General features: G+C 32.9%; 1 protein-coding gene across 1 annotated transcript in view; it reads right to left on the bottom strand.

Moving 5' to 3' along the window:
- LOC139853529 (photosystem II 10 kDa polypeptide, chloroplastic-like) overlaps positions 1–27288 on the bottom strand; it is a 58259-nt gene that overhangs the window by 27906 nt on the left and 3065 nt on the right. The window contains exon 2 of the mRNA XM_071842920.1: positions 26925–26929. Coding sequence (XP_071699021.1) covers positions 26925–26929 — 5 coding nt within the window. The remainder of the gene's footprint in view (positions 1–26924; positions 26930–27288) is intronic.

Genomic DNA, 27288 nt, shown 5'->3' with positions numbered 1-27288 from the left:
CTTTCTTACCCTTGTTTGAGAGTTGTATTAGTTAAATATTTTGGAGAGTGTAGTTAGCTTAAGAGAGTCGTCTATATCATTGTAACAATTTGTGATATAGTATATTTCTCTCTTTGGGGGCCGGTGGTTTTTCTCCTATTTTGGAGTTTTTCTCCTGTTGGGGTGACCTTTACCCCTTTCCCACATCGGTTGGAGAGGCAAAAACAAAGGCCCATATATGTGGCTTGATACCTCTTCCTCACAGGACGCGTTTTAAACCCGTGAAGGCAGTTGAGTCGCTGGTGGCTCGCTGTTCCCAAAGCGGACAATATTCTGTGGTGGTCCTGGCTTCTGTCTACGTTGCCATCAACTGGTATCAGAGCCGAGGTTACCACACCGATGTTGGGGGGGGGGATTGTTGGGGTGACCTTCACCCCTTTCCCACATCGGTTGGAGAGGCAAAAACAAAGGCCCATATATGTGGCTTGATACCTCTTCCTCACAGGACGCGTTTTAAACCCGTGAGGGCAGTTGAGTCGCTGGTGGCTCACTGTTCTCAAAGCGGACAATATTCTGTGGTGGTCCTGGCTTCTGTCTCCGTTGCCATCAACTCCCAGCCCAATGATAACAGTAAAGAAATAAGAGCAATCCACAACACAAGGATTTAACGTGGAAACTCCAAAACAGGAGAAAAACCACGGGCTTCCAAAGAGAGAAATACACTATATCACAAATTGTTACAATGACATAGACAACTCTCTTAAGCCAACTACACTCTCCAAAGTATTTAACTAAAACAACTCCCAAACAAGGGTAAGAAAGAAAGAAATAATCAAATACTTAAAGTGTATTGATTGGTGCAATTTGGAATGAAGACTTAACCCCTCTTTTATAATCAAGCAAGTCCCCTCCAACTTTTTCCTCCCACCTATGTGGGATAACATCCTTCACAAATACTATGCAACCATATCCAATTCTTCTAACCAAAACTATATCCATCAAATCTCCACCTTTTGGATAGAAGGAAATAACCATGCTTCCATATTGCAAGGATAAACTACCTAGACGCTTCCTCGACGACAACTTCAAGATCCTCATCTTCATGCCGTTGGCATTATCTCCCAAGAGACAAAACTTGCATCTTCATCGAACATTGTAAAGACCCGACAATCATTGTCATAATAGACAATCATAACTCTAAACAGAATTATCATACCCCACCATAAAGAGTATCACACTTAGAATATCACATTCCAAGCATTTCACCTCGGCACATGTTGTATAACCAGCTGAATAGTTATGGTGCAACTTCCTGTTTGGCTTTCCCTGGAAGTTTCATCAGCTACAACATCAGTTTCCACCACACAACCTGCACCAATGCCAAACCAGTGCCCATGTGCAATTGTGGAACCGCTAACGAACATCCCTTTCCATGGTGGCGCAGACACACCATGAGGATGACGTGACTTCAGAGGAATTCGTCACTCTCCGTAACAACGGAGACATCATTAGCGCCTTTGGAGCCATTTACCGAATTAGCTCCACCTGGACAATTAACCCTTACATGCCCAGTCTTTCCGCACCTCCAGCATACTAGATTCTTCCCGGAGTTTCTCTTTCGCCTATACGAACACAACAGTACCGTACTTTCTGATGACGAGACCCCGTTACCTTCTAGTCTTTTCTCCTCGGATAGGAGCTTGCTAGTAACGTCTTCAAACTTCAGAGTTTTCTTCCCATACATCAAAATAGGTTTCATGTGTTCATAAGACGATGATAAAGATAATATCAACCTCAAAGCTTTATCTTCATCATCCATTTTAACTCCAATAGCCTCCAGTTCTGAAACAATACCGTTAAGAATACTTAGATGATCTGAAATCTTTGAACCCCCATCCATACGCAGAGTATGAAATTGTTCTTTAAGACACAACCGATTTGAGATGCCATTGCCCTGGTACAACTGCTCTAGTTTAACTTAAAGCTCATTTGCCGTTGATAACCCGTGCACATTTGCAAGCACGTTCTTTGCAAGACACAAACGAATCGCACTTGCTGCCCTCAAATCTGTAGAGACCCGTCCTAATCCATCTGGACAAAGTCCATATTGATTACAAATGATTCACAATAGTTGATTTTATCGCGAGGTACTTGACCTCTATATGATACATTTTACAAACATTACATTCGTTTTTAAAAGACAAACTTTCATTACATCGAAAGTTGACGGCATGCATACCATTTCATAATATATCCAACTATAATTGACTTAATAATAAACTTGATGAACTCAATGACTCGAATGCAACGTCTTTCGAAATATGTCATGAATGACTCCAAATAATATCTCTAAAATGAGCAAATGTACAGCGGAAGAATTCTTTCATACCTGAGAATAAACATGCTTTAAAGTGTCAACCAAAAGGTTGGTGAGTTCATTAGTTTAACATAAATAATCATTTCCATCATTTTAATAGACCACAAGATTTTCATTTCTCATAAATATACGTCCCATGCATAGAGACAAAAATATCATTCATATGGATTGAACACCTGTAACCGACATAAACAAGATGCATATAAGAATATCCCCTATCATTTCGGGAAATCCTTCGGACATGATAAAACAACATCGAAGTACTAAAGCATCCAGTACTTTGGATGGGGTTCGTTAGGCCCAATGGATCTATCTTTAGGATTCGCGTCAATTAGTAGATCAGTTTACTAATTCTTAGGTTACCAAGCAAAAGGGGCATATTCGGCTTCGATCATTCAACCATATAATGTAGTTTCAATTACTTGTGTCTATTTCGTAAAACAGTTATAAAAATAGCGCATGTATTCTCAGTCCCAAAAATATATATATTGCAAAAGCATTTAAAAAGGGAGTAATGAAACTCACAATATTGTATTTTGTAGTAAAAATACATATGACGACATTGAACAATGCAGGGTCTGCCTCGGATTCACGAACCTATATCAATTGTATATTTATTAATAAATATAATGTAAATCACAAAATTTTCATTTATTAATATATCTTATTTATATATTTATAGTTATATAGAATTTATACTAAATTCCATTTTAAAACGTATACTTATATTATATGTTAAATTATATTTTATATTTATCGATTTTATGTACATATATTTATAATGATTAATACTTATACAGTGAGTGATATTAATAAATCTATATACATATATTTGTGATTAGTATTGTATTTATGAAATATTATTAGTTTGTTATGTGAATTAATACAATCTTAATATATGCAATAAGTATATATAGTGTACAAAAGATTTATTTGTTAAAATGAGAATTTAGAAAATATTAATTTACTACTAATAACAATAATAACTTTTTTAATAGTGATAATACTAATAATAGTAATGATATGGTTAATAATGATAATAATACTAATAATTATAAAAATGATACTAATTAAAGAAAATAATAATAAATTTTATTGTTTTCATATTAATGATAATAATAATAATCCTAAACATGTTAATAATAATAATACATATATTAATAATGATATTAATAATAATAATAATAGTTATAATACTTGTAATAACAACAAATAGTAATAATAATGACAACACAACAACAACAACAATAATAATAATAATAATAATAATAATAATAATAATAATAATAATAATAATAATAATAATAATAATAATAATAAAAATGTATACCCCTTTGGAAATATTTTGTTAAAAAGAATTGCCATAGACGAGGCTCGAACCCTCGACTCCTCGCTCAACGACAACACCTCTAACCATTGAACCACTCGTCATTTCATGTAATAAATAGCATATATAACTACTTTAACCCGAATTTTCCTATAGCCTTTTTAAATCCAAATAGCAATCTTCACAAATAAACTTTGGTTCATCACCATCATTATTTATTATCATCATCATTATCAGATCATACACCATCGCCATCCTCATCATCCATCATCTACCATCATAACCATCATTATAATCACTATCGATATGTTCATCATCATCACTCGTTACCTCTTCATCATGTACATCTCATCATCATCATACGATTACCGTACATCGTCTAACATCTTCTACTAAATATCACATGATCACCATCATCATTATAATCTATCATCAAGATCCCTAATTACATTATACTATCGTTATTCAAAGCTTATGATCAATATCATCTTATAATGCATCGTCTAAAAAAATAATATCAAAATCATCTCGTGCAGCAGCGTTTTCACAGAAACATGATGTAGACTGCAGCAGGTTTAAAAAACTTAGCCCATATACCCTTCGGCCCATATACCCTTCAGTCCAACAGTCCAAAATTTTAATATAGCTCGCTTCTTTGCTCAGGATATAATATGGAGTAATACTTCTCTTGGTTAAAAGAAAATAAGGAAAAATAAAAAGGGACCTGCTTACTTCTGTAATGGTCGACACTTTGAATCCCACCTGACCCACAATTGGATAATTAAGAAATTCTTCCTTGTTTACTTTTTGTAAATCGACCAAAGCTCCAACAATCAAGTGGTATAACTTCTTTCTTCTGTTGTTTCTATACGTCAATCAACAAAAAAAAAAAAGGAAAGGCAATGATTGCAGTTTACCATGGTGACAATTGAGGGTGTTGATTCTTGTTGATTTAAAAGGCGACGGTTGGTGATGGGTTTAGGTGTTTGTACAAGGTGATCAAGGGTGTTAAGTGGTGGTCATGGTTCTCGGACAATCAGAAAAATAAGACGAAGGATAATGATTGAAGGGTGGTTAACGGTGTTGACTTGGTGTCGGAGATGATGGTGACCGAATGGTTTTGGTGATGGATAGAATGATCGAGGGACTGGTATAGTAGTGGTGATATGTATTTGTAGTATCATATGTATATATATAGAATATAGATATATGTAAATATAATAAATAATAATAATAATATACATTTAGTGAATGCTTCTTTGTATATTCATAATTGAGATGGAGATGGAAAACAGAATATGTAGTAGGTGGTGATTTGAGGTTGTGGTCTAGTCAACAAAAGAAGACGAAAACAACACAAGTTGGTGATTCAAGTTTTCATTGCGTATCGGTATATATATAATATAATATATGTGTGTTAGTGGAGGTAAAAGGAAATGAAAACAGTTACTAATCATATATCACGGATATATGATTAGTAAGTGACAAAGATGAAGTTATGTTGTTATATGTATTTTTCATGATACAGGAAAATTGACGGGTGTTGGCCATATGAGTTTGACAGAAAAACAAGAAAAGGAAATGAGGAAAAGTGGTATCTAGATTGTGATTAAAATAGAAAGAATAGAGCAAATGGGTTTCTCCTATATCTCTCTTAGTACATACATATACAGGGACATATAACTTATAGAAATATAATATTAATAATAATTAATAATAATCATAATAATAATAATAATAATTATAAATATGAATCATAAAAGCGGTATGATATGAAATGTAACAGAAAGATAGAATAAAGCATGATCAAATAGTACTATACATCAAGATATTTAATAAATTTATAATTTAAAGAACTCATTTTCGGATCACCGTTTATTTTAAAATCATAAAAGTTTGAATTAAATTTCTCTAAATAATAATCGAAACGTCCAATGAGTATTACAATTATTAAATAATTATATTTGATATACTATATATATATATATATATATATATATATATATATATATATATATATATATATATTTTAATAATAATTTAATTATATCGTATATTATTTTATATTTTCAGTTCTAACGATTAAATCGTATATTATTATTTTTAGTTATTATATACATATATTTATATTTATATTTGTACGTATACACATTTATTTACAATTAATGGTTCGTGAATCGTCGGAAATAGTCAAAGGGTAATTTGAATATATGAACATAGTTCCAAAATCCTTGAGACTTATTATTATAGACTTTGATTAACGTGTCGAAATCGTATAAAGATTGAGTTTAAATTTAGTCGTAAATTTCCGGGTCGTCACAGTACCTACCCGTTAAAGAAATTTCATCCAAAAATTTGAGTGTGGTTATCATGGCTAACAATAAAAATGTTTTCATGACGCATATTAATTGATAAATAGAGTTTTATCATTATTGAGTAATACAGATAAAACAATTCGATTATTCGAAGAGTATGAATGAAGCTATCACAAAAGAGTGAAATGAATAAATAAAGTTTCGTCTTAACTTTTGACGTAGTCACTGTTGAATTTAGAAAATAAGATGCATCTTAACTTTTGACGTTGTCTTGGTTGAATTCCGGAATTCAAGGGATTTCAAAGAAAATCTTCGAAATCTAAAAGATTTGATTCTTCGGCGAGTGAGGAAATTAAGATCTCGATAATTAAATACTGTGATCTGCCTCGATTACTCTGTCTGATATTTCCATTATAATATAAACTTTTTCCGTTCCATTATTTTCACCATTCCTATACTTTCTTTCTTTGTTCTTACATCCAAAAGATTGTGAAAATGCTTAATCCAGTTCTAATCCTTGATATTTTTCTAATTATCATTTCTGCCATCCTTCTTTTCAATCTTACACCCGAAAAATCTGTTTAATTCTAATATTACCTTGGGGTGATACTATTCTTAATTATACCGTGTCTTTATATTGCTATTCGTATTAATATCCACGGTTTGTAATCTCCGTGTTGTTATCGGGCTTTATATCTCCCCTTATATTTCAATGTTCCTACTTCCGTTTATAATCTTTGTCATTCATAGTTAATGTTCTCTCTTAATTGCTACGATTTATACCCCCTTTCTATTTCAGAGTTTCATGTTTTTTTTTTGTTTTCTTTTCGCAAGTAATGGTCCAGAATTCGTAGGTATGGAGTTTTCGAATTATCATAATATACAAGGTAGAAAGGAAAGGTAGTAGCACGATTTGATTTGTCAATTTACTAGAATCACTGAGAATAGAACTATCAAGAAATATATGTTCTTGATATGTTTGGAGATTAGGTAGAATGTAAGAGTCGTGTAACATGGCACATGATGACGTTAGGGTCTGTGAATCATCACGTTCCATTATAAACTCAGCATGACTTACTGTAATATAATCACGTTGATCAAGTGTCATTATATTATACTAACTCATGATTCAGTTCCCAACACTACTTCAGAATTCACTCATAGTTTACACTTAGATTTTACAGAAATTTCCAATATAATGTATTACAGATAGCACGAAGAAGTATATAATTTCGGACGAGAATATTTATGAAAATATCCTCAGAAATATCGAAGATATTTATGATGATATTTTGGAATTTCTAAGTTCGATGGTTGATGAAGAAAAATTTTTCGCAAGATTTTAACATGACCTCGGAGCAATATATTCTCTAAAGATTTCATCGGATCAAGAATCACCTGGATTCTTTGAATATAGGGTTTGGTCCTTGTATTTGTCCTTGGTCTCCTTCATGGTTAGCTCAATCTGTTTTTCAGTACCAAATTTTCTATCGAGCGTTCCTAACACTCCTTTCTTTATCATCAAACTTTTGGCCGTTTAGGCCATCTTGTTATTTTTTTTTTCTGTTTCCTCTGCATTTAATGCTACGATATCTGAATCATCGGTTATCAATCCGAGGTGGTTTCAGGAGAATTGTGTTTTTAGATGATTAAACGCTGATGATAATATGGTGGAATATGAAAGGTTCCACGGTAACAATAAAAGAGCACGCATGTATGTCAAGGTTATAATAAGGTTGTTTTGAACGAAAAGTCGAAGTTGACTTGCTGGAGCTGTGACAAAATTTGCTACTTTGAAAGGAATTACCATGTTATTTTGGGTATTAATAACACTAAAAGAATTAGCACAGATACGTGTTAAACGTTTACTCAGGTTCCGAGAGTTTTCAATTGCATAACTATATACATCAATCTCTTCTTACGTAGATGAAGTGCGGTTGGTTCATCCTCTCGATTGAGGTGTTTTCAAGAATCATGAAAGGTTTGAACGCATATTGAAATCATCAAGATACAAACAAGATTTAGAATGAACTCAAGTGGCAAACTTGAAGAATTGTTTAGTTTCATATGTTATAATCAATATTTTAATTCATTTTAATTGTCCAATGTTATTAGTCCACAATCGATAGTCCACAGTTAACAGTCCAATAATTCATATACAGTTTAATATATAATATTCGAATTAATTAATACGTATCGTGACCCGTGTACATGTCTCAGACTCGATCACAACTCAAACTATATATATTATTGTAGAATCAACCTCAACCCTGTATAGCGAACTCGATCATTACAGCATATAGAGTGTCTATGATTATTCCAAATAATATATATAGATGCGTCGATATGATATGTCAAAACCTTGTATACGTGTCCCGATATTTAAAGTGCGTAAAAATAAATAACAGAAATTAAATGACGATAAATAAAGTGCGTAAAGTAAATAATAGAAATTAAATGACGATAAATAAAATTGCGAGAATGTAAATTGTGATAATTAAATAAAATGAGATAAATAAATTACGATAAATAAATTGCGATAAATAAAATGTAATCAGTTAGCTAGGAACAGTTAGCTAGGAATAGTTAGCGTGGATTCTTAACAAAATTTCTCATAGTTAATTTATTTGTTTCTAACAAATTTTATTTTGTCAAATGTTTTCTTCATTATGCCACTTGTTGGATTCTGATAAATCAAAATCCAAATATGAAATTGGATGAATATGGTTATTCTGTGGTGAACGGATTTGTATATCGGTGGATGTAAGTAGGATAGTAAACGACTGTTGAATCAGCTTCAAAGAATGTACAGTGTAACTTATTAATGTGAAATCTGAATATTCCTCGAGTATTACCTACCCGTTAAAATATTTTCACAATTAACACTTTGTACGAAAGAATTTTTAATTACAATCTTTATGAAAACATATATACATATATATTTTCTTCAGATGTAATCATGGATTTAATGAATCAATATGGTATTAAACTCATTTGATTTACCACTAGAACAAGAATATATAATCTCTAAAATATTAGAGATTGCATAATCATCATGAAGAACGAAGATAACCGATGTAGAACAAAATGTAGAACGAAGATTATGCTCGAGGTATAGATTGTGACGTTGAGGCATGTAGTGTTGAAACTTGGGTTGTTGGTGGTACTGGTGCTGTTATTAATGGTACTGTTGGTGCCGGTGATGTTGTTGAAGCTGGTAAATTTTGCACCATATTCTCCAAATTGATTACTAGAGCGCGAAATTTGTTGACTTCTTCGATTACTCCGGGATGATTGTCGGTCGGAACGAGCGGATGAATAAGGTTTTGAATTTGAGATAGTATCGTGGCGAGATACTCTGGAAATGAGTGTGAAAATGGTGTTTCGGTTAGGTTCGCCGATAAGTGCATCAGGTTCTTCACCAAGAGGTGAAGTTGGTTGGTGGAAAGGGTCGTCTTCTTCTCATCTCCATCGGTTAAGTCGACTACGAACCCATCAGATGAATTGGTTGATTCATTCTGGTGACACTGCTTTCGGAGTTTAGGTGAAACTCCATATCGAAATATCTGTCGGAATTCGAGGAATTCGAACTGGTTGAGGGATTCATCTCGTACGATCAGATGAAGGATTTTCGATAAGAAATAGATTATAGGATGTATATTAGTACCCTGCAATACATAATTTACATATGCATATATAATACTAAAATCCCATAAGTTACGGAGGAACCTACGGAAGCTGTCAGGCAAAGTTAACAATAATAGATGCGCCAAGATATGAATTTATCTATACACTGTCTATGCAATAGAGGCAGTAAGACGTGTCTAGACTTTATGGATGATAAGCAAATAATTTTCGACACTAAATGATAAGCAAAACTTTTGACATGCAGACACGGCCGAAGTCCAGACTCACTAATGCATCCTAACGACTATCAGTTAGACACACTAATGCAAGACCTGGTTCGCTAAGACCACCGCTCTGATACCAATTGTAGAGACCCATCCTAATCCATCTGGACGAAGTCCATATCGATTACAAATGATTCACAAAAGTTGATTTCATCGCGAGGTACTTGACCTCTATATGATACATTTTACAAACATTACATTCGTTTTTAAAAGACAAACTTTCATTACATCGAAAGTTGACGGCATGCATACCATTTCATAATATATCCAACTATAATTGACTTAATAATAAACTTGATGAACTCAACGACTCGAATGCAACGTCTTTCGAAATATGTCATGAATGACTCCAAGTAATATCTCTAAAATGAGCAAATGTACAGCAGAAGATTTCTTTCATACCTGAGAATAAACATGCTTTAAAGTGTCAACCAAAAGGTTGGTGAGTTCATTAGTTTAACATAAATAATCATTTCCATCATTTTAATAGACCATAAGATTTTCATTTATCATAAATATACGTCCCATGCATAGAGACAAAAATATCATTCATATGGATTGAACACCTGGTAACCGACATTAACAAGATGGATATAAGAATATCCCCTATCATTCCGGGAAATCCTTCGGACATGATAAAACAACATCGAAGTACTAAAGCATCCGGTACTTTGGATGGGGTTCGTTACGCCCAATAGATCTATCCTTAGGATTCGCGTCAATTAGTCGATCGGTTTACTAATTCTTAGGTTACCAAGCAAAAGGGGCATATTCGGCTTCGATCATTCAACCATATAATGTAGTTTCAATTACTTATGTCTATTTCGTAAAACAGTTATAAAAATAGCGCATGTATTCTCAGTCCCAAAAATATATATATATTGCAAAAGCATTTAAAAAGGGAGTAATGAAACTCACAATATTGTATTTTGTAGTAAAAATACATATGATGACATTGAACAATGCAGGGTTGGCCTCGGATTCACGAACCTATATCAATTGTATATTTATTAATAAATATAATGTAAATCACAAAATTTTCATTTATTAATATATCTTATTTATATATTTATAGTTATATATAATTTATACTAAATTCCATTTTAAAACATATACTTATATTATATCTTAAATTATATTTTATATTTATCGATTTTATGTACATATATTTATAATGATTAATACTTATACAGTGAGTGATATTAATAAATCTATATACATATATTTGCGATTAGTATTGTATTTATGAAATATTATTAGTTTGTTATGTGAATTAATACAATCCTAATATATGCAATAAGTATATATAGTGTACAAAAGATTTATTTGTTAAAATGAGAATTTAGAAAATATTGATTTACTACTAATAACAATAATAACTTTATTAATAGTGATAATACTAATAATATTAATGATATGGTTAATAATGATAATAATACTCATAATTATAAAAATGATACTAATTAAAGAAAATAATAATAAATTTTATTGTTTTCATATTAATGATAATAATAATAATCCTAAACATGTTAATAATAATAATACATATATTAATAATGATATTAATAATAATAATAATAGTTATAATACTTGTAATAACAACAAATAATAGTAATAATAACAACACAACAACAACAACAACAACAACAACAACAACAACAATAATAATAATAATAATAATAATAATAATAATAATAATAATAATAATATTAATAATAATAATAATAATAATAATAATAATAATAAAAATGTATACCCCTTTGGAAATCTTTTGTTAAAAAGAATTGCCATAGACGAGGCTCGAACCCTCGACTCCTCGCTCAACGACAACACCCCTAACCATTGAACCACTCATCATTTCGTGTAATAAATAGCACATATAACTACTTTAACCCGAATTTTCCTATAGCCTTTTTAAATCCAAATAGCAATCTTCACAAATAAACTTTGGTTCATCACCATCATTATTTATTATCATAATCATTATCAGATCATACACCATCGCCATCCTCATCATCCATCATCTACCATCATAACCATCATTATAATCACTATCGATACGTTCATCATCATCACTCGTTACCTCTTCATCATGTACATCTCATCATCATCATACGATTACCGTACATCGTCTAACATCTTCTACTAAATATCACACGATCACCATCATCATTATAATCTATCATCAAGATCCCTAATTACATTATACTATCATTATTCAAAGCTTATGATCAATATCATCTTATAATGCATCGTCTAAAAAAATAATATCAAAATCATCTCGTGCAGCAGCGTTTTCATAGAAACATGATGTAGACTGCAGCAAGTTTAAAAAACTTAGCCCATATACCCTTCTACCCATATACCCTTCAGTCCAACAGTCCAAAATTTAAATATAGCTCGCTTCTTTGCTCAGGATATAATATGGAGTAATACTTCTCTTGGTTAAAAGAAAATAAGGAAAAATAAAAAGGGACCTCCTTACTTCTGTAATGGTCGACACTTTGAATCCCACCTGACCCACAATTGGATAATTAAGAAATTCTTCCTTGTTTACTTTTTGTAAATCGACCAAAGCTCCAACAATCAAGTGGTATAACTTCTTTCTTCTGTTGTTTCTATACGTCAATCAACAGAAAAAAAGGAAAGGCAATGATTGCAGTTTACCATGGTGACAATTGAGGGTGTTGATTCTTGTTGATTTAAAAGGCGACGGTTGGTGATGGGTTTAGGTGTTTGTACAAGGTGATCAAGGGTGTTAAGTGGTGGTCATGGTTCTCGAACAATCAGAAAAATAAGACGAAGGATGATGATTGAAGGGTGGTTAACGGTGTTGACTTGGTGTCAGAGGTGATGGTGACCGAATGGTTTTGGTGATGGATAGAATGATCGAGGGATTGGTATAGTAGTGGTGATATGTATTTGTAGTATCATATGTATATATATAGAATATAGATATATGTAAATATAATAAATAATAATAATAATATACATTTAGTGAATGCTTCTTTGTATATTCATAATTGAGATGGAGATGGAAAACAGAATATGTAGTAGGTGGTGTTTTGAGGTTGTGGTCTAGTCAACAAAAGAAGACGAAAACAACACAAGTTGGTGATTCAAGTTTTCATTGCGTATCGGTATATATATAATACAATATATGTGTGTGTAGTGGAGGTAAAAGGAAATGAAAATAGTTACTAATCATATATCACGGATATATGATTAGTAAGTGACAAAGATGAAGTTATGTTGTTATATGTATTTTTCATGATACAGGAAAATTGACGGGTGTTGGCCATATGAGTTTGACAGAAAAACAAGAAAAGGAAATGAGGAAAAGTGGTATCTTGATTGTGATTAAAATAGAAAGAATAGAGCAAATGGGTTTCTCCTATATCTCTCTTGGTACATACATATACAGGGACATATAACTTATAGAAATATAATATTAATAATAATTAATAATAATCATAATAATAATAATAATTATAAATATGAATCATAAAAGCGGTATGATATGAAATGTAACAGAAAGATAGAATAAAGCATGATCAAATAGTACTATACATCAAGATATTTAATAAATTAAAATTTAAAGAACTCATTTTCGGATCACCGTTTATTTTAAAATCATAAAAGTTTGAATTAAACTTCTCTAAATAATAATCGAAACGTCCAATGAGTATTACAATTATTAAAATATTATATTTGATATACTATATATATATATATATATATTTTAATAATAATTTAATTATATCGTATATTATTTTATATTTTCAGTTCTAATGATTAAATCGTATATTATTATTTTTAGTTATTATATACATATATTTATATTTATATTTGTACGTATACACATTTATTTACAATTAATGGTTCGTGAATCGTCGGAAATAGTTAAAGGGTAATTTGAATATATGAACATAGTTCCAAAATCCTTGAGACTTAATATTACAGAATTTGATTATCGTGTCGAAATCGTATAAAGATTGAGTTTAAATTTGGTCGTAAATTTTCGGGTCGTCACAGTACCTACCCGTTAAAGAAATTTCGTCCCGAAATTTAAGTGTGGTTGTTATGGCTAACAATAAAAATGTTTTCATGACGCATATTAATTGATAAATAGAGTTTTATCATTATTAAGTAATACAGATAAAACAATTCGATTATTCGAAGAGCACGAATGAAGCTATCACAAAAGAGTGAAATGAATAAATAAAGTTTCGTCTTAACTTTTGACGTAGTCACTGTTGAATTTAGAAAATAAGATTTGTCTTAACTTTTGACGTTGTCTTGGTTGAATTCCGGAATTCAAGGGATTTCAAAGAAAATCTTCGAAATCAAAAGGATTTGATTCTTCGACGAGTGAGGAAATTAAGATCTCGATAATTAAATACGGTGATCTGCCTCGATTACTCTGTCTGATATTTCCATTATAAATTAAACTTTTTCCATTCCATTATTTTCACCATTCCTATACTTTCTTTCTTAGTTCTTACATCCAAAAGATTGTGAAAATGCTTAATCCCGTTCTAATCCTTGATATTTTTCTAATTATCATTTCTGTCATCCTTTTTTCAATCTTACACCCGAAAAATCTATTTAATTCTAATATTACCTTGGGGTGATACTATTCTTAATTATACCGTGTCTTTATATTGCTATTCGTATTAATATCCACGGTTTGTAATCTCCGTGTTGTTATCGGGCTTTATATCTCCCCTTATATTTCAATGTTCCTACTTCCGTTTTCTATAATCTTTGTCATTCATAGTTAATGTTCTCTCTTAATTGCTATGATTTATACCCCCTTTCTATTTCAGAGCTTCATGTTTTTTTTGTTTTCTTTTCGCAAGTAATGGTCCAGAATTCGTAGGTATGGAGTTTTCGAATTATCATAATTTACGTGTAACGACTAACGATGACTTAACGACTCAGTTAAAATGTATATACATGTAGTGTTTTAATATGTATTCATACACTTTTGAAAGACTTCAAGACACTTATCAAAATACTTCTACTTAACTTACATCCTCGTTCAGTTTCATCAACAATTCTACTCGTATGCACCCGTATTCGTACTCGCACAATACACAGCTTTTAGATGTATGTACTATTGGTATATACACTCCAATGATCAGCTCTTAGCAACTCATGTGAGTCACCTAACACATATGGGAACCATCATTTGACAACTAGCATGAAATATCTCATAAAATTACAAAAATATTAGTAATCATTCATGATTTATTTATAAGTAAACAAAATTACACATCCTTTATATCTAATCCATATACCAACGACCAAAAACACCTACAAAAAATTTCATTCTTCAATTTTCTTCATCTAATTGATCTCTCTCAAGTTCTATCTTCAAGTTCTAAGTGTTCTTCATAAATTCTATAAGTTCTAGTTTCATAAAATCAAGAATACTTCCAAGTTTTCTAGCTTACTTCCAATCTTGTAAAGTGATCATCCAACCTCAAGAAATCTTTCTTATTTACAGTAAGATATCTTTCTAATACAAGGTAATACTCATATTCAAACTTTGATTCAATTTCTATAACTATAACAATCTTATTTCGAGTGGAAATCTTACTTGAACTTGTTTTCGTGTCATGATTCTGCTTCAAGAACTTTCAAGCCATCCAAGGATCCTTTGAAGCTAGATCTATTCTTCTCATTTCCAGTACGTTTATCCACAAAATCTGAGGTAGTAATAATGTTCATAACATCATTCGATTCATATATATAAAACTACCTTATTCGAAGGTTTAAACTTGAAATCACTAGAACATAGTTTAGTTAATTCTAAACTTGTTCGCAAACAAAAGCTAATCCTTCTAACTTGACTTTTAAAATCAACTAAACACATGTTCTATATCTATATGATATGCTAAGTTAATGATTTAAAACCGGAAAACACAAAAAACACCGTAAAACCGGATATACGCCGTTGTAGTAACACCGCGGGCTGTTTTGGGTTAGTTAATTAAAAACTATGATAAAATTTGATTTAAAAGTTGTTCTTTTGGGAAAATTATTTTTCTTATGAACATGAAACTATATCCAAAAATCATGGTTAAACTCAAAGTGAAAGTATGTTTTCCAAAATGGTCATCTAGACGTCGTTCTTTCGACTGAAATGACTACCTTTACAAAAATGACTTGTAACCTGTATTTTAGACTATAAACTTATACTTTTTCTATTTATATTCATAAAATTAAGTTCAATATGAAACCATAGCAACTTGAAACACTCAAAACGGATTTAAAACGAAGAAGTTATGGGTAAAATAAGATTGGATATTTTTGCTTGTTGTAGCTACGTGAAAATTTGTAACAAATTTATATTAATCATATCCTAGCTAACTTATATTGTATTATACATGTATTCTAATATATTATGTAATTTTGGGATACCATAGACACGTATGCAAATGTTTTGACATATCATATCGACCCATGTATATATATTATTTGGAACCACCATAGACACTCTATATGCAGTAATGTTGGAGTTAGCTATACAGGGTTGAGGTTGATTCCAAAAATATATATACTTTGAGTTGTGATCTAGCCTGAGACGTATATACACTGGATCATGGATTGATTCAAGATAATATATATCGATTTATTTCTGTACATCTAATTGTGGACAACTAGTTGTAGGTTACTAACGAGGACAGCTGACTTAATAAACTTAAAATATTAAAACGTATTAAAAATATTGTAAATATATTTTGAACATACTTTGATATATATGTACATATTTGTTATAGGTTCGTGAATCGACTAGTGGCCAAGTCTTACTTCCCGATGAAGTAAAAATCTGTGAAATTGAGTTATAGTCCCACTTTTAAAATTTAATATTTTGTGATGAGAATACATGCAGTTTTATAAATGTTTTACGAAATAGACACAAGTAAATGAAACTACATTATATGGGTGAATGATCGAAGCCGAATATGCCCCTTTTGCTTGGTAGCCTAAGAATTAGTAAACCGATCTACTAATTGACGCGAATCCTAAAGATAGATCTATTGGGCCTAACGAAACCCATCCAAAGTACCGGATGCTTTAGTACTTCGATGTTATTTTTATCATGTCCGAAGGATTTCCCGGAATGATAAGGGATATTCTTATATGCATCTTGTTAATGTCGGTTACCATGTGTTCACCATATGAATGATTTTTATCTCTATGTATGGGATGTATATTGAAATATGAAATCTTGTGATCTATTATTATGATTTGATAATATATAGATTAAACCTATAACTCACCAACATTTTTGTTGATGTTTTAAGCATGTTTATTCTCAGGTGATTATTAAGAGCTTCCGCTATTGCATACTAAAATAAGGACAAGATTTGGAGTCCATGCTTGTATGATATTATGTAAAAAATGCATTCAAGAAACTTATTTTTGATGTAATATATATTCTTATTGTAAACCATTATGTAATGGTCGTGTGTAAACGGTATATTTTAGATTATCATTATTTGATAATCTACGTAATTCTTTTTAAACCTTTATAGATAAAAATAAAGGTTATGGTTGTTTTACATATGAATGCAGTCTTTGAAAAACGTCTCATATAGAGGTTTAGACCTCGCGACGAAATCAATTAATATGGAACGTTTATAATCAATATGAACGGGACATTTCAGTTGGTATCCGAGCGTTGGTCTTAGAGAACCAGAAAATTGCATTAGTGTGTCTTACGGAGTTTGTTAGGATGCATTAGTGAGTCTGGACTTCGACCGTGTTTTTCTTCAAAAACGATTGCTTAACATTTTTTTGTTGGAAACTATATATTATTAACATGTAAATATTATGTGATATATTAATCTCTTAACATGTTTAATATTGTGTGATAGATGTCTACCTCTAGTACAAATCCCATTGATTCACCTAATGATAATGAAGAGTCGAATATATTTTGGGAAGATTCACAAATTCCCGAAGAGGATCCGGAAGAGGAGGAACCGGAAGAGGAGGAACCGGAAGAAGAGGAACCAGAAGAGGAGGAATCGGAAGAGGAGGAACCAGAAGAAGAAGAGGTTCCGGAGCAAGAAATATTGATACCTATAGTAAATCGATTAAATAAAAGAAAATCATAAACCAACGGACCAAAGTTAATAATGGTCAATGGTGTTTCCGCCGAGGAAGCAAAATATTGGGAAGATTACCAATTTTCTGATGAATCGAATCCCGATGAGGATTCCGATGATGTTATAGAAATTACCTCGACCCAATTTAATAAAGCGAAAGAAAATAATAAGGGAAAAGGTATAAAAATAGAGAAACCCGATTCCAACCCCGATGAACTTTATATGTATCGACAACATCCGTATTTCCTAAAATGTAACAATGACCCGGGAACCTCTAAACCACCAGGTTTTTCTAAACCATTATGGAAAATGACGGCTCGTATTAGAGGAACACCATATATTCCTTGAAAATTAGGAAAACGAACCAAGTCCGAAGAAGAAGAAACCAGTGATTCAGATTAGAGGGTTGTAATCATGTTGTGTATTATATGTATTGTAGTGTGCTTGTACTTTTATGTTCTATGTAAAAATTGCTTGTATTATTTGTTAATTATCTTTTACGAATCTAATCCTTGTCTATTTTACAGTATAAAAATAAAATGGACGTTAAGGGTAGACAACCGAATATTTTAGAAGACCTACCAGAGGATATAATTGAGGAAATCTTGTCTAGAGTCGGTCAGAATTCATCAGCACATTTAGTTATGGCGAAATTAACTTGTCAAACATTTGAAAGACTTTCCAGAAATGCCTTAGTTTATAAAAGGCTTTCCTTTGATAGGTGGGGTATATCACATTGGGGAGACCGTAAGTTACGCCGTGTTTTCTTTAAAGCATTAAATGCGGGGAACCCAAATGCAATTTTACGCTACGGGTTAAGAACCTATTTTGACTCAACATATCCCAACATAGGATTTCGTGAATTAGAAAGAGCTTCTAACATGCAACATCAAGAAGCATTTTATGCTTACGGGTTAGTAATGTTCGCTTCTTACCAAAGTGAGAAAAAGAACATCGGATTGCAACTTTTAAATAAAACCTTCCCACAAGTGACGGATACAGTAGTTGGGGTGAGAAACAAGGTTATTAGATTATTACGGGGCTGTTGGACATTACGAAACCCTAGTCCTTTTGACGACATTACAACATGCTGCCTAGCCAATGGTTATAACGGTTATTTTCCACAAGACCAAGGATGGGAAGTCGTCTTAGTAAAACCAGAATGCATGACTTGTTTCTGGACTTATGAATTACGTGTCTTTATTTCCTTTGCTGAACAACTTGCGTATTAACTAGATTTATCTTCAAAACTGTCCTGTATCATAGTGTACTATATTTCATGTTATATGTAATATAGCGAAGTTGTAAGTTTAAAGGATATTTGTATGTGATATATTATTATAATCAGTTTTTCATATGGAATTGTAGTAGTTGAATTGTATATTAGCTACTAAGTATGAACTTAACGGGTAGGTAGTACCGGAATTTAAACTTATAAAACGCTAATATGAAGAAAAAGCTTTTATAAATGAGTTCATATTATTCTACGAAATACTATTGACTACTCTTAATATTCTTTATGATTAACTCGATTCAGTTGGCTATTTTGAAGAAAATGGCACCGACTACTCGACACACCATGAATATGAGCGAAGAGGAATTTCGTACCTTTCCTGCTGCAAACATAGCCGCAGTACAGGCTGCGCTACATACCAACAATAACTCTGAATCCAGCAATGTAGCTAATGGCGCAAGAAATCGTGTAGGATGCTCCTATAAAGAATTCACTGCCTGCAAACCTTTGGAATTTGATGGAACCGAAGGACCAATTGGATTGAAACGGTGGACCGAGAAAGTCGAATCGGTGTTTGCCATAAGTAAGTGTACTGAAGAGGACAAAGTTAAGTACGCTACGCATACCTTCACAGGTACTGCGTTAACGTGGTGGAACACCTATCTTGAACAGGTAGGACAAAATGCTGCTTACGCACTACCGTGGTCGGCATTCAAGCAATTGATGAACGAGCAGTACCATCCTAGAAATGAAGTCAATAAACTCAAGGCAGAACTTAGAGAGTTACGAACACATGGGTTCGACGTTACCACATGTGAACGACGATTCACAAAGTTGTGCCTATTATGTCCGGGAGCATTCGAAGATGAAGAAGAGAAGATCGACGCGTTTGTAAAAGGGTTACCAGTAAGGATTCTAGAAGATGTGAGTTCACACGAGCCCACTTCTATACAGAAGGCAAGTCGAATGGCTCATAAACTCATAAATCAGATTGAGGGAAGAATTAAAGAGCAGGCGGCCGAAGAAGCCAACACAAAACAACTCAAGAGGATCTCGTAGGAAAACGGTGACAAGAGTCATCAGTACAACAACAACAACAACAACAATTACAACCACAATTGCAACAACTATCCCAACAACCGCAACAACAATCGCAACAATAACCGCAATCCTAACAATAACTACAACAAGCATCCCAACAACAACAACAACTACAACAACCATTTCAACAACAATAACAATCCCAACAACAACCTCAATAACAACAACGGCAACAAAAACCAAAAACAGCCACGTCATAGGTGTGAAGAAAATCATCAGGGGTTTTGCACGACATTTTGCAATAGGTGTAAAAGAAATGGCCATAGCGCGACAAAGTGTGAGGTCTACGGACCAAAGTTTAACAGAACTAAAGGAACAAATAATGTCGAAACAAGTAATGCCGAAACGAATAGTGTCGGAGCAAGTAATACCAACGCTGTTTGTTATAAATGTGGAAAACCAGGCCACATTATTAGAAATTGGCCAAATCAGGGGAATACTAATGGGCAGGGCCGTGGAAGAGTTTTCAATATTAATGCGGCAGAAGCACAGGAAGAACCGGAGCTTGTTACGGGTACGTTTCTTATTGACGATAAATCTGCTTATGTTTTATTTGATTCGGGTGCGGAAAGAAGCTATATGAGTAGAGAATTTTGTGCTAAATTAAGTTGCCCATTGACGCCTTTGGATAGTAAATTTTTACTCGAATTAGCAAACGGTAAATTAATTTCAGCAGATAATATATGTCGGGAGAGAGAAATTAAACTGGGGGATGAAATGTTTAAAATTGATTTAATACCAGTCGAGTTAGGGAGTTTTGATGTAATAATTGGCATGGACTGGTTGAAAAAGGTGAGTGCAGAGGTCATTTGTTACAAAAATGCGATTCGCATTATGCGTGAAAAAGGAAAACCTTTAATGGTGTACGGAGAAAAGAACAACGCAAAATTAAATCTTATTAGTAGTTTGAAGGCGCAAAAACTAATAAGAAAAGGTTGTTACGTCATTCTAGCACATATCGAGGAAGTTAAACCTGAAGAAAAGAACATCAGTGATGTTCCCGCCGCAAAAGAATTTCCCGATGTATTTCCGAAAGAATTACCGGGATTACCCCCACATCGATCCGTTGAATTTCAAATAGACCTTGTACCAGGAGCTGCACCAATAGCTCGTGCTCCATACAGACTCGCACCCAGCGAAATGAAAGAATTACAAAGTCAGTTACATGAACTTTTAGAGCGTGGTTTCATTCGACCAAGCACATCACCATGGGGAGCTCCTGTTTTGTTTGTCAAGAAGAAAGATGGTACATTCAGATTGTGTATCGACTACCGAGAGTTGAACAAACTTACCATCAAGAACCGCTACCCACTACCGAGAATCGATGACTTATTTGATCAACTACAAGGCTCTTCTGTTTATTCGAAGATCGATTTACTTTCTGGACATCATCAAATGCGGGTGAAGGAGGATGTGTGACGATCGCTCCAAATCCATATGGACGAACACGTCATTCATCGATTTCATTGCGAGGTATTTGACCTCTATATGATACGTTTTGTAAACATTGCATTCTTTTGAAAAGGCACACCATAAATGAATATTTAAATCAAAAGTTCTCGACATCTGATGATTTCTAAATATAGATAATCACCATAAATAATAGTTTACAACAGTACTTCCGTTGACAATGCAGTCAAAATAAGATACATGGTGATGATTTGGTGAATGCAACGTTTCATTGAAAAATATGCCATGTAAGACTCCATGCACATAGCTTGTCTAACATATAAGCAAACAGCGGAAGACTTCTAGGGAACCTGAGAATAAACATGCTAACAAGTGTCAACACAAAGAATGCTGAGTTAATAGTTTTAATATTTTGCATAATCTGTACATAAAGGTGAATCACAAGATTTCAGTTGTTTCATCCAGAAACGTTTATCAAAATATTCTACGAAATTGAGCACCCTGGTAACTAAACTTAACGTATATATAATTTATACCCTTTGTATAATCATCTTAATAATACACGCAAACCAACGTGTACGCTTCTCAAATAGCATACTTCCGTTAAAAGGCTAGTGCTCTAGCTCGGACGGGGATATCAAGCCCTATGGATCCATATACTACTACTCGCGTCCACCAGTTCTTATAACAGGCAGTTACTAGTTACCAAAGCTAAGGGATTTTCGGTTCAAACTCGGTGTAGAATTTAGTATGTACTTGTATCCATTGCGTTTAAAATAAAGTGCATGTATTCTCAGCCCAAAAATATATATTGCAAAAGCAATTAAAAAGGGAGCAAATGAAACTCACCTTAGCAGCATATAAAGTCGTTCACCAAAATGTGACTGAAACTCGGATTACCAAATAACCGTAGATCTCAACGTATCAATATTGTGATTTAATATTGCAGGAAAGTACGTAGACGCAACGAAGATGATAAACACTAGGTTTGACTTGAGAACAATACCCTTGAACATTACCCATAATTTCCTTAGCTCTATCCCGCTCGAAAACCATTTTTGAAATCATTTGGACATTACCTCGTCGTAGTATTTTATGTGTAATACTAATAATACAAATACTACTAATAATAATAAGATTAATAATAATATTAATCTTATTAATAATAATAATAATAATATAATAATAATAATAATAATAATAATAATAATACGGAGTAAAAATGAAATGAGAAAGAAACTGGAACCAGTCGAGCTTTTATATGATGTGGCCTGCAACAGTACCCCATGCGATCGCATGGGGTTTGCATGGGATAGCCATGCGATCGCATGGCTCAAGTGGCCAGCTCACATTCGTTTTGTCCTAACGTTTGTCGACATATTTTTATATTATATATATAATATATTTAATTTATATAATTAATTATATATTATATTAAATTCATGTGCATAGTTGACTTGTAATTTTTGTTCCGATAAGTCGTACGTCATCACGCGACTTATGTCCCGGTTCCGATTTTTCGAGTGTCCCTTCGTACGCTGAGAAAACTTGCATTTTACGTTTCGTGACACGTACATTTGTCAAAATATAGCCTTAAATTATCCATAAACTATATCACTCAAAGTGTATCTTAAACTTTTGAGTATTTTGGTCATTTACTTCTATAAATCATCGTCTCGTAGTATATACATATACATATATACATTTTCATTTTGAAATTTTTTTTACTGTAGCAAATAGTGATTTTCGAAAACACTGTAACTTTTCGGGTACTGTAGTAATTCGAAAATACTGTAGCAAATTAGTGTTTTACTGGTTCATCTTAAACATTTTAGTTAACTTATCTAAATATCAATCGAATCAATAATCGAATGTTACTATCGTTTACTAAATAACTTGAAATCATATATATTCAAATAGATATATAAACCAATAAGTTTAATGTACGGTATCATGCAATTAAAACTTTGTTACGTTTTCAAGTTATAGTATATATATGTATCTATTTACATATAATGGTTCGCGAATCGTTGAGAACAACCGAAGGGTACTTGAATAGTTCAAAAATTTTGAGATTCGGTTTTACAGACTTTGCTTATCGTGTCGGAAACGTTAAATCATTTAAAGATAAAGTTTAAATTTGGTCAAAAATTTCCGGGTTGTCACAGGATGATATTCCAAAGACTGCTTTTAGGACGCGGTACGGTCATTACGAGTTTATGGTTATGCCGTTTGGATTGACTAACGCACCAGCTGTGTTCATGGACCTCATGAACCGGGTGTGTGGGCCATATCTGGACAAGTTTGTCATTGTTTTCATCGATGACATACTTATTTACTCGAAGAATGATCAAGAGCACGAAGAACATTTTAGAAAAGTGCTAGAGTTGCTGAGAAAAGAAAAACTGTATGCTAAGTTTTCAAAGTGTGCATTTTGGTTGGAAGAAGTTCAATTCCTCGGTCATGTAGTGAACAAAGAAGGTATTCAGGTGGATCCAGCATAGATTGAAACCGTTGAAAAGTGAGAAACCTCGAAAACTCTGAAGTATATACGCCAATTTTTAGGACTGGCTGGTTACTACAAAAGGTTCATCCAAGACTTTTCCAGAATAGCAAAACCCTTGACTGCATTAACGCATAAAGGGAAGAAATTTGAATGGAAAGATGAACAAGAAAAAGCGTTTCAATTATTGAAGAAAAAGTTAACTACGACACCTATATTGTCATTACCTGAAGGGAATGATGATTTTGTGATATATTGTGACGCCTCAAAGCAAGGTCTCGGTTGTGTATTAATACAACAAACGAAGGTAATTGCTTATGCGTCTACACAATTGAAGATTCACGAGCAGAATTATACGACGCATGATTTGGAATTAGGCGCAGTTGTTTTTGCATTAAAGACTTGGAGGCACTACTTATATGGGGTCAAAAGTATTATATATACCGACCACAAAAGTCTTCAACACATATTTAATCAGAAACAACTGAACATGAGGCAGCGCAGATGGATTGAATTGTTGAATGATTACGACTTTGAGATTCGTTACCACCCAGGAAAGGCAAATGTGGTAGCCGGCGCCTTGAGCAAAAAGGACAGAAAACCCATTCGTGTAAAATCTATGAATATAATGATTCACACTAACATTACTACTCAAATAAAGGAGGCGCAACAAGGAGTTTTAAAAGAGGGAAATTTAAAGGATGAAATACCCAAAGGATCGGAGAAGCATCTTAATATTCAGGAAGACGGAACCCGGTATAGGACTGAAAGAATTTGGGTACCAAAATTTGGAGATATGAGAGAAATGGTACTTAGAGAAGCTCATAAAACCAGATACTCAATACATCCTGGAACGGGGAAGATGTACAAGGATCTCATGAAACATTTTTGGTGGCCGGGTATGAAAGCCGATGTTGCTAAATACGTAGGGGAATGTTTGATGTGTTCTAAGGTCAAAGCTGAGCATCAGAAACCATCAGGTCTACTTCAACAACCCGAAATCCCGGAATGGAAATGGGAAAACATTACCATAGATTTCATCACTAAATTGCCAAGGACTGCAAGTGGTTTTGATACTATTTGGGTAATAGTTGATCGTCTCACCAAATCAGCACACTTCCTACCAATAAGAGAAGATGACAAGATGGAAAAGTTAGCACGACTGTATTTGAAGGAAGTCGTCTCCAGACATGGAATACCAATCTCTATTATCTCTGATAGGGATGGAAGATTTATTTCAAGATTCTGGCAGACATTACAGCAAGCATTAGGAACTCGTCTAGACATGAGTACTGCCTATCATCCACAAACTGATGGGCAGAGCGAAAGGACGATACAAACGCATGAAGACATGCTACGAGCATGTGTTATTGATTTCGAAAACAGTTGGGATCGACATCTACCGTTAGCAGAATTTTCCTACAGCAACAGCTACCATTCAAGCATTGAGATGGCACCGTTTGAAGTACTTTATGGTAGAAAGTGAAGGTCTCCGATTTTTTGGAGTTAAGTGGGGGATAGACAGATTACGGGTCCGGAGATAATACAAGAAACTACCGAAAAGATCATCCAAATTCAACAACGGTTGAAAATCGCCTAAAGTCGACAAAAGAGCTACGCTGACATTAAAAGAAAAGATATAGAATCTGAAATTGGAGAGATGGTCATGCTTAAAGTTGCACCTTGGAAAGGCGTTGTTCGATTTGGTAAAAGAGGGAAATTAAATCCAAGGTATATTGGACCATTCAAGATTATTGATCGTGTCGGACCAGTAACTTACCGACTTGAGTTACCTCAACAACTCGCGGCTGTACATAACACTTTCCACGTCTCGAATTTGAAGAAATGTTTTGCTAAAAAAGATGTCACTATTCCGTTAGACGAAATCCAAATCAACGAAAAACTTCAATTCATCGAAGAACCCGTCGAAATAATGGACCGTGAGGTTAAAAGACTTAAGCAAAACAAGATACCAATTGTTAAGGTTCGATGGAATGCTCGTAGAGGACCCGAGTTCACCTGGGAACGAGAATATCAGATGAATAAAAAATACCCGAACTTATTTCCAGAAGATACGTCAACACCTCCAACTGCTTAAAATTTCGAGACGAAATTTATTTAACGGGTAGGTACTGTAGTGACCCGAACTTTTCCATGTTTATATATATTAAATGAAATTGTCATTTACATGATTAAGTGTTTCCAACATGTTAAGCAATCAAACTTGTTAAGACTTGATTAATTGAAATAGGTTTCATATAGACATTTGACCACCCAAGTTGACCGGTGATTCACGAACGTTAAAACTTGTAAAAACTATATGATGTCATATATATGGTTATATATATAATTAACATGGTATTGTGATAAGTAAACATATCATTAAGTATATTAACAATGAACTACATTTCTAAAAACAAGACTACTAACTTAAGGATTCCGAAACGAGACATATATGTAACGATTATCGTTGTAACGACATTTAAATGTATATATATCATATTAAGATATATTAATATATCATAATAACATGATAATATAATAATTTAACATCTCATTAGATATAATAAACATTGGGTTAACAACATTTAACAAGATCGTTAACTTAAAGGTTTCAAATCAACATTTACATGTAACGACTAACGATGACTTAACGACTTAGTTAAAATGTATATACATGTAGTGTTTTAATATGTATTCATAAACTTTTGAAAGACTTCAAGAAACTTATCAAAATACTTCTACTTAACAAAAATGCTTACAATTACATCCTTGTTCAGTTTCATCAACAATTCTACTCGTATGCACCCGTATTCGTACTCGTATAATACACAACTTTTAGATGTATGTACTATTGGTATATACACTCCAATGATCAGCTATTAGCAGCCCATGTAAGTCACCTAACACATGTGGGAACCATCATTTGACAACTAGCATAAAATATCTCATAAAATTACAAAAATATTAGTAATCATTCATGACTTATTTACAAGTAAACAAAATTA

The sequence above is a fragment of the Rutidosis leptorrhynchoides genome, chromosome 6, assembly GCF_046630445.1.
Source record: "Rutidosis leptorrhynchoides isolate AG116_Rl617_1_P2 chromosome 6, CSIRO_AGI_Rlap_v1, whole genome shotgun sequence".
Classification (NCBI taxonomy): domain Eukaryota; kingdom Viridiplantae; phylum Streptophyta; class Magnoliopsida; order Asterales; family Asteraceae; genus Rutidosis; species Rutidosis leptorrhynchoides.
The sequence above is the reverse complement of the archived record's forward strand: the minus strand, read 5'-3'. Positions and strand labels throughout refer to the sequence as shown.